The sequence below is a fragment of the Manis pentadactyla genome, chromosome 8 (genome assembly GCF_030020395.1).
Source record: "Manis pentadactyla isolate mManPen7 chromosome 8, mManPen7.hap1, whole genome shotgun sequence".
Classification (NCBI taxonomy): Eukaryota; Metazoa; Chordata; class Mammalia; order Pholidota; family Manidae; genus Manis; species Manis pentadactyla.
Window position 1 is genome coordinate 62,593,943 of NC_080026.1, and position 11,854 is coordinate 62,605,796.

General features: G+C 42.6%; 1 protein-coding gene across 1 annotated transcript in view; it reads left to right on the forward strand.

The window, feature by feature from the left end:
- The window catches only part of TMEM72 (transmembrane protein 72), a 32,664-nt gene extending 21,515 nt beyond the window's left edge, over positions 1 to 11,149 (forward strand). The window contains exons 4-5 of the mRNA XM_036908766.2: positions 244 to 383; positions 1,623 to 11,149. Of these exons, the coding sequence (XP_036764661.2) occupies positions 244 to 383; positions 1,623 to 2,095 (613 nt within the window). The 3' untranslated portion in view covers positions 2,096 to 11,149. The remainder of the gene's footprint in view (positions 1 to 243; positions 384 to 1,622) is intronic.
- Positions 11,150 to 11,854: the final 705 nt, after the last annotated feature.

An 11,854-nucleotide genomic window follows, 5' to 3' on the forward strand; every position in this document is an offset into this window, starting at 1 on the left:
ACCAGAAAGTCAGGGCTGGGCAGCCTTTCAGAGAAATTGGGGATCCTCAGAGGGACTCAGGCAAGACCCCTAACTGTGGAATCCCTGGTGAGGACTCCAGCCCATGGGGGTGTTCATCCAGAGGTCACCATTGAGAACATGGGCATGGCAGGACCCAGTCCCAGCCTCCAACAGGTTTGCATGTTTCTCGGGTTTCCCTGGGTTACTCCCTGCTTCCTGCTAATCCTGGACTCCCTCCGCCAGGTGTCAGCCAGGGTCCCTGGCCTACAAAGCAAAGGAGAAGGCCCACTGGCTGGGCTGCTTCCAGAAGTTCCTGGCATACATGCTGCTGTCTGTGGCCTGCTTCCTCCACCCTGTCCTGGTCTGGCACGTAACAATCCCAGGTGGGAGCTCCAGGTGGCAGGGGAGGCAGGCAGTCCCTACCAGATGTGACAGGAGGAGCTGAAGCCTCCCCTGAGGGCCTTCAGCACTACTGGCTCCAGGACCCTACTGGCCCCACTGCCTTCCCTGGCCCAGATAATGGGGTGAGGAAGAGTCAGACACCCCCATGCTGATCTAGTGGTAGGAATGTCTCAAGAAATACATCCTCCATTAGGTGTCCAGAGGTTGCCCCCACAAAAGGAAACTGGCCTTCCCTCCAATGCAGGTGTAAGGGACAAGCTTTCAGAGGGTGAGAGATAGTCACTTGTCAGTCCAAAGCCTTCCATGTCTCCCCAGTGCATACCCACTCAGGTCCAAACCCTTAATTCTGGCCGGGAAGGCAAACCGTGACAGGCCCCCGGTGGACCCTCAGAGCTCACCGTCGCCTTCCAGTCCACCTCAGACCTTACTAGCCAGCCCAGCTTCTGATCCCAGGAGCCAGGACTCAACGCCACCTCCTGGACTTTGTCCACTGCCTCTTCTGTTAGCACCCTGTGCTCCCTCCTCCCTAGCTGCCAAAACTGTGTCCCTCCTATGACCCATTGGAAATGCCCAGGGAGCAAAGCTGAGAGGCAGGGCCTCCTCTTCCTCCTGGTGGCTTCTCTGAACCTACCTGCCCAGCCTCTCATGGCCATGCTATCTGGCCCTCCCGGACTCCTGAGAAGGATTCAGCAATGTCAGGGCCAGACGGAGCCACCACCTCCCGCTCCCAGGAGAGCAGGGGATGCGGGCTTGGAAATGGCCTGGAGATGGGGGGACAGAGAGGGGTCTGCCAGAGTCTCAAGTCTATCAAGCAAGTTCAGGGGGGCCTCCCCACTCCTGAGAATGAAAGAGACCAGGCTCTGTCTCTGTGACAGAGTCTAGGCCCATGGGCAGCGCTCCTGAGAGGAAAGCTGGGCTCCTCAGGAACTTTCTGAGAGGGAAGCTGGGCAGGCAGGAAAGGGTCAGGCCCAGGGTCCCTGGCTACAGATCAGGGTGGGGCTTCAGCACAGCACCAGCCCCATTGACACCCCTGGGCCAGGCAACAAGCCTGCCCCCAAATCTGAAGTAGGTGTTTGAGCACAAGTCAGCTGTGACAGCTAGAATGCAGGGGCCCCAATGTGGCTGCACAGATGGCACCACGGCTCTCTGGACAGTGGCCTTGGCCAGCCTCGGCTTGTCTGGGGCACATCCAGTTTCCTGACATCCCAGGTCTCTTCCAGGCTCCATGCTCATCATCACTGGCCTGGCCTACTTCCTCCTGAGCAAGCGGAAAAGCAAAGCTGCCCCTGAGGCTACAGTCCCCCCAGAGCAGTACACAGACGCCTCCAGCAGCACCATGACTACCACCAGCTCTGGTGACACTGAGCAAACCTACACCTTCCAGGGGGCACTCAGGGAAGGGCCTGGCTCCCTCTTCATCCACATGAAGAGCATCCTGAAGGGGGCCAAGAAGCCCAGTGCCCCCCAGCACCCAGATACCCTGACGGAGCTGACTGTGGAGCCAGTGGGCTCACCAGCCAAGAAGAAAGAGGTGCACTTTGAAGACAGTGCGGTCAGAATCATCCTGTCCCTGGAAAGCATGGATGATGGGGACAGTGAGCCGGAGGAGGCCACTGCTGACACCACCCCCATTATCCCTCCCCGCCAGGCCCCGATTTTCCTATCTTCTCTCGCAGACACCAGCCTCTTCTGAGTGGTGTGCTCCAGCTTTAGGGATGCCGGGCCAGGGTTCTGCATAGATTGGTGCCCCTGCCTGGAGTCTCCTGTCCAGGAGCTCATGGTCTCCACAGGTCAACTCCGAGGGGTGACCAGACATCCTCAGAGTGTCTAGGCCTCTGGGGCCATCAAGGGCTTGCAGGGCATACAGAGGCCTTGAGGGAGGCACAGATGGCACTCAGGCTGCCTGAAGCCAGCACAGCTTCCTCCCTTCTGGACACAGAGAACATGGCTGCCTCAGCCCAGAGAGAAACCACTGGGCTTCTGTGCCCGGCACGGGCCCAGTACTCAGCAAGAACTCATGGCCCACCTCTTCTGTGACATCCAGCTCTGAAGGCCCATGATGGTTGGTGACTTAGGCATCTCAAAGGCAGGTGTTGAAGGTGGCCCTAGGGTCCAACCCCCAACCAAGGACTTCTCAGGATGGGGAGGTAGGCAAGGCTGAAAAATCCACACACACACTCCATTCCTCCCACCCTCTGTGGAGCACCACCCTGCAGTGGGCGGCAGTCTGCAGTGCTGGGCAGCAGGAGGAACAGCACCACTCTGTGCTCACCAAGGGAAAGCAGGCCAGAGGAGTGAAACTAGTTCCAGAAGTATCGCTGAGCCCTCCCTGCAATACACGTACTCCTCCCAGATTCCAAGTAGATGATGGAAGCTTAAAGATCCTGAATGCCGATGGCAGTCTTCAGCAGTAAATGCCTCAGCACAGGACACAGCATAGGCAGGGGCCATGGAGGTGGTGCCCCAGAGACTCACAGCACAGAAAAGTGGCTCCAGCAGGCTTAGCTACCTGCTAGCAGAATAAGGCCAATAAATATGTGTGTTCAAAATGGGAGAGAAGTAAGGGGAAGGAAAGACTGGGGATAGGAGGAAAGTGGACAGGCAGGCAGCTTTCTGCCACAGGCCTACAGAAGTCACAGTTAACCTAGAATGAACCAAAAAATTCAAACCAGATATTCCTTGGAGGATTTGCAATATAGTTTTTATTTCTAAAAAGTGTCTTTTGGTCCCTGGGATTGCTGCCAAGAAGAGCAGACACACTGTTCTTCGTAAGCAATCTCAGTAAATGAGAAATCTAAAGAAACAGTTGAGCTGTTTTCTAGTTGGCTGGGTTTCTGTAGAGAAAGCCTTAGAAAACATACTTTAGGTCTACATAAGAAACCTGCTCATTCTTGTATACTTTCCAACATTCCCTGCCAGTTACTTTTGCAAATGTGTGGGAATAATTACCAACCAGAAGCTGGTATCAGTTTGGTGCCTAAATGCAGCCAGTGCCCCAAGTAAGCAGATCTCTTCCTGCAATATCCCAGTTCTTCTGTCCAACCAAGTGAGAAAGCACAATCCCATCCCCCTAAGCCCTCAGTGCTGGAAGCAGTGGAGCTAGCTGTTTCTCTAGCTGTCCCCAAGGAGGGACTCCAGAATCTGAGAGCCCACAGTTGGGGCAGAGTAATTAACATAGAACATGGGTTTGGGTAGATGGGGATTGCACTCAAGTCCTAATGGGCCAGAAATCCCAGGCAGGCCCTGTGCACAGAAGGCACCCCAATGGAGAGGAGCCGGGGTCTCGCACTGTTGTGTCAGGGAGATGTGATGGGCACAGACACCTTACAGCACAAGTGTGGCCGGCCCCTGGGGCACCCAGCACTCCGGCTCTGTTCTCAGGACCCAAGCCAGCAGAGCAGGATGGACCAAGGAGCAAACCGGGAAGTGTGACGTCAGTGTAGCAGACAGTTGTGTGAGCCAGAGCACAAGAGCAGTTTGGGATGTGTCTTAGCTGTGAAGGCAAGTCCGGAGTTTCAGGAGACATGACGCACTTGCCATCCCAAGACATCTAGGCTTTCTGATGCCTGTCATCAGTTTGCAGGGTTTGAAGCATTAGGGGCTTGGGATATGATCCTAAGTTAGCAAAGTAAAGCTCTAAAACACTCTTATTGCTGGGGGAGAAAAACGAAGCTGAGCTGAAATTAAACAGACCAGGACTGTCACCCCTGTTAGTGTACCAGGCAAAAAAATTGGCAGCTCCTGTTGTCCAAGGTCATGTTCCATCTGAGCCTCAGCCCACCATGCTCTACAGACACATGGTTACCCACCCTCATCCCTGCAGAAAGACTATAAGGGCCAGCATCCTACCCCTTCTCAGCAGAAAATGTCCCATAGTCTTTAGACATGGGACAGCCCACTTGGAAGCAGGAAGAGCAATGGGCTGTGATCATTAAGTCTGTTGGTAATACATTGATTGATCTTAGCCAACCCCCTTCTCCCCTCTGGTCTCCGGTTCCCCCATTAAATGGGAATAATGCACTTCTCTCAGGATGGGGCAATGACTCAAAGAGGGAGTTAGGGAAAGGGCTTTTGAAATTGCAAATCACCCAGGTCAGGTCGAGGGCACATTCCTGTCACTGTGGGGTGTCACAGTGAAGAAGCCCCAGCGTGAGCAGGCACTGAGAAGACACCACCAAGATTTGTTTCTGGGACATGGCCAGTGCAGATCCAAAAGCTCCATGCTCAACTCCAGATTCTAGTGCTTGAGCCTGGGGAGGGTTCACAGAGAGCCACAGTGGACCCCCAACATGAAAAGCCATGCCCTAGGGGTCACCCAGTATGTCTTTTCAGTCTCCCATCAGTCTTATGGGTTTATTTTTTTTTTTAGTTTTTAAAACATATTTGTTTAGTTGTAATTCACATACCATAAAATTCACCCATTTAAAGTACACAATTCAATGGTTTCTAGTATATTCATAACCAAGGTCACCATAATCTAAGTTCACAACATTATCACCACCCCCCTCACTAGGGATACCCCTTAACAATCACCCTCCAACCACCCCCACCCTAAACCACTGATCTACTTTCTGTCTTTATTCTTTTCTGGACATTTCGTATAAATGGAATCACATATGTGGTCTTTTGTGACTTACTTGGTTCACATAACGTTTTCAAGTTTCATCCATGTTATGGCATTTATCTTTATTTCATTCCTTTTCATGGCTGAATAATATTCCATCATAGAGCTATGCCACATTGTATTTATCCATTCATCTGCTGATGGACATCTGGGCCGTTTCTACTTTGTGCCAATTATGAACAGTGCTGCTATGAACATGCATGCACAAGTTTTTGAGTAGACCTATATTTTCATTTTTCTTAGATATATACCTAGTGGTAGAATTGCTGAGTCAAACAGTAACTTTATGTTTAACTCCTTGAGAGACTGACAAACTGCTCCAAAGACACCACACAATTTCACATTCCCACCAACAGTATATGAGGTTCTGATTTCTCCATATCCTCAACAACACGTGTTCTTATCTGTCTTTTTTATTACAGTCATCCATTCATCATGGTTTTGATATGCATTTTCCTAATGACTAATGGTGTAGAGAACTGCTGACCATATGTTTGTATATATTCTTTGAGAAATATCAATTCAAATGCTTTGCCTATATTTTCATTGGGTTGTATTTTTATTTTGAGTTGTAAGAGTTTTTCACATATTCCAGTTACTAGAAACCCTTATCAGATAAATGACTTGCAAATATTTATTTCATTCTGTGGATTGCCTTTTCACTTTCTTGACAGTGTCCTTTGAAGCACAAAAGATTTAATTTTGGTGAAGTCTAATTTATCTACTTTTTTTCTTTTGTTCTTATTCTCTTGTGGTCAAATCTAAGAAACCATTGCCTAACCAAAGTCATAAAGATTTATTCATATATTTTCTTCTAAGAGTTTGATAGTTTTAGCCCTTCAGTGTAGAAATATCTATCTTGAGGTAACTTTTATATGTGGTGTGAGGTGGAGTCTAACTTAATTCTTTAACTTGTGCATATCCACTTGGTCCAGCATCATTTGCTGAGCTGAATTGTTTTGGCACCTTTGTCAAAAATTTCTACACTTGATAGTCTATTCTATTGATCTGTGTATCTACTCTTATGCCATTACTACACTGTTCTGATTATATAACTGTGTAGTATGTTTTGACCAGAAAGTGTGAGCCTCCAACTTTGTTTTTCTTTTACAAAGTAGTTTGGCTAAGCAGGTCCCTCCTATTTCCATGTGAATTTTAGGATCAACTTGTTAATTTTTGAAAATTTTTGTTTGTTTTGCTATTGAGTTGTATGAGTTCTTTATGTATTTTTTATATTAACCCCTTTCCAGATATGATTTTCAAATATTTCTCCCATTCCGTGTGTTTCCTTCTCATTTTGTTGATAGTTTTCTATGCAGAAGATTTTTCAGCTTGATGTAGTCCCACTTGTTTATTTTCCCTATGTTGCCTTTATTTTAATTGTCAAATCCCCAAAAAAATCATAACCAAGACCATCATCAAGGAACTTGTTTTCTTCTAACAGTTTTATCGTTTTAAGTCTTACATTCAAGTCTTTAATCCATTTGATTTTTGTATATGGTGTTAGCATGTGGCTGTCCAATTTTCCCAATACCATATTTTAAAGAGAATATCCTTTCTCCATTGCATATTCTTGGCCCCTTTGTTTAAAGTAATTGACCATATATGTATGAGTTTATTTCTGGGTTCTCTATTCTATTCCACTGACCTATGTGTCTGTTTTTGTGCCAGTACACACCATTTTAATTAATATAGCTTTGTAATATAGCTGGGAATCAGGAAGTGTGATGCCTCTAAACTAATTATTAGTTACAATAGTATTTTTTTAATGTGGTAAAGTTTATTAGATTGTGTTTGTTTATTTATTTATTTATTTTGGTATCATTAATATACACTTACATGAACAACATTGTAGTTACTAGATTCCCCCCATTATCGAGTCCCCACCACATACCCCATTAAAGTCACTGTCCATCAGCATAGTATGATGCTATAGAATCACTACTTTACAATAGTTTTTTAATGGATTCTTTATCATTATCAACATAAAATACCACATCATCTACAAATAGAAATAGCTTCACTTCTTCCTTTCTGATTTGAAAGCCTTTTATTTCTTTTCTTGCCTAATTTCCCTGGCTAGAATTGCCAGCACAACATTGAGTAGAACAAGAGTAGATATTTTTGTCTTGCTCCTGATGCTAGAAAAAGCATTCAGTCTTTCATCACTGAGTATTATGTCAGCTAGGTTTCTTGCAGATGCCCTCTTTATGAGGTTGAGGAAGTTTCCTATTTCCAGTTTGTTAGATGTTTTTATTATAAAACATTATTGCATTTTGTGAAATGCTTTTTCTGCATCTTGAAAGATGATCATTGATTTTCAAATGTTCAACCAACCTTGTACTCATGGGATAAATCCCATTTGTTTATGGTATATAATCCTTTTTATATGTTGTTGGACGGTTTTCTAGTTGCTGTATTTTGTTGAGGATTTTTATGTCCATATTCATAAAGGATGTTAATCAGTAGTTTTCTATTCTTGTGACGGCATAATACTGACCTCCTAGAATGTGTTAGGAATTAACCCCTTTTTTCTACTTTTTGAAGGAATTTATGAAGGACTGGTATCAATGCTTCTTTACATTTTATTATAATCTCGCAATAACGTTATTTGGGCCTGAACCTACTTCAAACTCTTAAAAATTTTTTTAATTTCCTCTTGAATTAGTTTTGGCAATTTGTGTTTCCAGGAATTTGTCCATTTCATCCAAGTTATCTAATTTGTTGGCATAATGTTGTTTGTAATAATACCTTATACTCCCTTTTATTTCTGTAAGATCAGTAGTTATCTCCCCTCTTTTTATTACCAGTTTTAGTAATATGAGTCTTCTTTCTTTTTTTCTTAGTAAGTCAACTAAAGGATTGTCAGTTTTGTTGACCTTTTCAAAGGACTTTTAGTTTCATTGATTTTTCTCCATTGTTTTTTATATTTGCTATTTCATTAATTTCTGTTCAAATCTTTAATCTTTCTGCTTACTTTGCATTTAGTTTACTCTTCTTTTTGAGGTTTCTTCAGGTGAAAGTTTAGGTTATTGAAATAAGATATTTTTATTTTTTGATATATATTTATATTTACAGCTATAAATTTCTCTCTGACCACTGCTCAACCTGCATCCCATATGATTTGGTATGTTGAGTTCTTGTTTTCATTCACCTGGAAGATTTTTCTAGTTTCCTTTGATTTCTTTTTTGATCCATTGGCCATTTAGAAGTATGTTATTTAATTTACACAAATTCTAATTCAATTCCATTGTGGTTGGAGAACAAACTTCAATCCTTTTAAATGTATTGAGTTTGTTCTATGGTCTGTCTTGGACAACATTCCACATGCTCTTAAGGAGCATGTGTATTCTCCAGTTGTTGGTTGGAGTATACTATGCAGGTCTAAGTGAGTCTAAGTGTTCTTCATGTCCTCTAAGTCCTTGTTAATCATCTGGCTGTTGTTCTATCCATTATTAAAAATGTGGTTTTGAAGTCTTTAACTGCTGTGGTTAAATTGTCTATTTTTCCTGTCAATTCTGTCAGTTTTTGCTTCATGTGTTTGGGGTTCTGATGTTAGATGCATATGTGTTTATAATTGTATATCTTCTTGATGCAGTAACTTTATCATTATGAAATGTCCCTCTTTATCTTTAGTAACATTTTTTGTTTTAGAATAGATTTTGTTTGATATTATTGTATCCACTCCAGCTTTCTTATGATTATTTGCATGGCATATATTTTTCATCTTTTTCTTTCAACCTATTTGTGTCTTTGAAGCAAAGTATTTTCCTATAGACAGGATATAGATAAATCTTTTTTTGTTAACCAATCTGTTAATCTCCACCTTTTGATTATATTGTTAAATTCATTTATATTTAATGTTATTGATATGATAGGATTTATGGCTTCCACTTTGCTTTTTGTTTTCTGTCTCATATATTGTTTTGTTCTCTACTCCTCCTCTACTGATGTCTTTTATAGTAAATATGTATTTTCTAATGTAAAATTTAATTCCTTTAATAATTTGTTTAAATTACATTTTTAAATTATTTTCTTAGTGGTTGTTCTAGGGAATAAAATGCACATTTTAACATATTAAAATCTAGTTTAAATGTATTCAGACTTAATTCCATTGAAATACAGAAACTTTACTTCTATATAACTCCATTCTGTCCCATTTTTTGTGCTAACATTTTATATATATTGGTTCTATAAATACTACAAACCCAACAATACATTGTTGTAATCACTACCTTTTACAATCATATGTCTTTTAAAGAAGCTGAGAGAAGAAAGGACAGTAAGTATATCATTCATTATGTTAGTCTCCTTGTTTACCATTTCTGGTCCTCTTCATTTCCTCCTTTGAGTTCAGGTTACCATCTGGTGTCATTTCCTTATGGCAAAATAGTTTTATTTCCCCCTCCTCCTTTGTGCCATTATTGTCATTGCCTGCTAATTTCTTTAGTAGTTCTTGTTAGACAAATATGCTAGCAACAAATTTGCTCAGATTTTTCTTTCTCTGAGAATATCTTTATTTTACCATCATCTTGGAAAAATAATTTAACTGGTTATAATATTCTTGGTTGACAGTTTTTCAATTTGGGGGTTAACTTTCTATACTTCTAATATGTCCTCAAACTGCCTTCTTGCCTCCATTGTTTCTGTTGAGAAGTCAGTTGTTATTCTTATTGGGCTTTATTTATATATAATAAGTCATTTTCACTGAAATTTGCCTGAATGTAAGTCTCTTCAAATTTATCCTACTTAGAATTTATTGCACTGTTTGGGTGTGTACATTAGTGTTTTTCATCAATTTGTGAATTTCTCAGCCATTATTTTTTAGAATAATCTAAAAAGTAGTTTTTTTGGTAGTCCTATTATGCTTATGTTGGTGTGCTTAATGGTGTCCCACGTCAGTCTGCAGCTCTCTTCATTTTTCTTCCTTTTTCTTCTCTGTTTTTCAGATTGCATAATCTCTATCAATCTATCTTCAAGTTTGCTGATTATTTCCTGTTATCTTAAATCTACTGTTAAGTTGAGTGAATTTTTCATTTCACTTATTGTACTTTTCCACTCTATAATTTCCATGGCTCTTTTAAAGTACCTTCTCGCTCTGTATTTTTTTTTTCTTATTTCACTTAAACATTGACTTTATTTATTTTTATTCCCTGTTTTGTAAGATACCATACTTTCCTTTAATTCTTTAAATATGTTTTCTTTTGAACATATTTATAATAGCTGCCTTGAAGTCTTCATCAGCTAAGTCCCACATCTGGGTCCCCTCACACACTGTGTCTACTGCCTGCTTTTTCTTCTTGTGTATCACATGTTCTTTTTGTGTGTGTATCTCAAAATATTTTTATAGCAGCTGGCATTTTAGATAGTATATGGTAACTACTCTGGATACAGTTTCTCTCCTATCCCTACTTAGGTCTCTTGTTGTTTTCTGCTTATGCATTTGTGTGGCTTCTTGTCACTGTTTGTTAACTGAGTTGCATGGACAAATTCTGTGAAATTAGTTTTGCTCCACTGTTCAGCCTCTTATGTCCCTGCTCAGATTTTTTCCCTGTTTAATCTTTCAGACTTGCTCCTTACGGGTTTCCCTTGGGTCAGGGGAAATGCATAAGCTACTTACTGTTCAAAAGCTGTGATTGAGCGTCTTTGGTCGCAAAGATACTTACCTTTCACCATTGTGCATGTATGTGACTTGGAGGCTCCTATCACAGTTCTAAGTGTTGTGCCCAAAGTTGCAAAACTCAGAAGACCACCAAGGAGCCAACACCGATGCAAAAGCAAAGAGTCTTTATTCGAGCTATCTCGAGTTCAATCTCTCATCTGCACCAACGCAGTGGCAAGATGCCAGAGAAAGTGAGCAAGTTTCAAAAGTACAAAGGTTTTATTGGGGATCTAGGGGCTGTTGGTGGGGTGAGAGGTCATGGCTCTGGTTGATTGGCAGGGTCTAAGGGTGGTTGGTGGGCTTCTTGCTGACCGGCGAGGAGAGAGCCCAAGCTCTGATTGGCTGAGATAGGATCCGGGCCCCAATTGGCTGGAGTAGGATCCGGGTCCTGATTGGCTGAGGTAGGATCCAGGTCCTGATTGGCTGAGGTAGGATCCTTAAAATGGCAGCACTTATTCTAAGGGGGGAAAAAACTAAGTCCCCTTCACTAAGAATCTATATTTTCCCCCAAATTTAGCCAAGGACTTGTAGCTTGGATGTTCTGATCACTCCTGAAAGGGCACAACCTTGGGCAAACAAAGCTAGTGCCAGACTGTCAGAGATGCGTGTGATTTTATTGTAAAGCCTGGCTTTCTGAGTTGCCATGGCTCAGTATTTGGTTAGAGAGTATGCTGAAGTCCCTTGTGCCAGGGAGCCATCTACCATTTGTTGATGGATCAGTGTGAGTTGGGGAGTGCTTTCAAGTCTGCCGCACATCCTGCTAGTGGTCCTGAGTGGGTGCAGCCTAGCATTTGCACACAGCCTTCCTGATTCCCAGAGTTGACTGGGATCCCTAGAGAGATCTTCTTGGCTGTCCCCTTATTCAGTTCTCAAGTAAACTTCTGGTTGTTCTGTCCTTTTGCTTGTTGTTTGTTGTTCAAATGCCCTGGAGTTATAAGCCCCCTTTTCATTGCTATCCACCAAGAGCTCCATTGTTTTCAATAACTCCCTGATGCATGGAATTTTCCACATTCTCTTCTAAATAAAGTCAGTCCCCTAAGGCAGAGCTGTGAGCCTTCCTCCTTGCTGTCTGCTTTCTCCCAAGGCAAAATATCTGTGGCATTGCATTCAAGCCACAGATGGGGACAGATATCAGCAGGGACATTCCTGCTTTACAAGAAGATCCT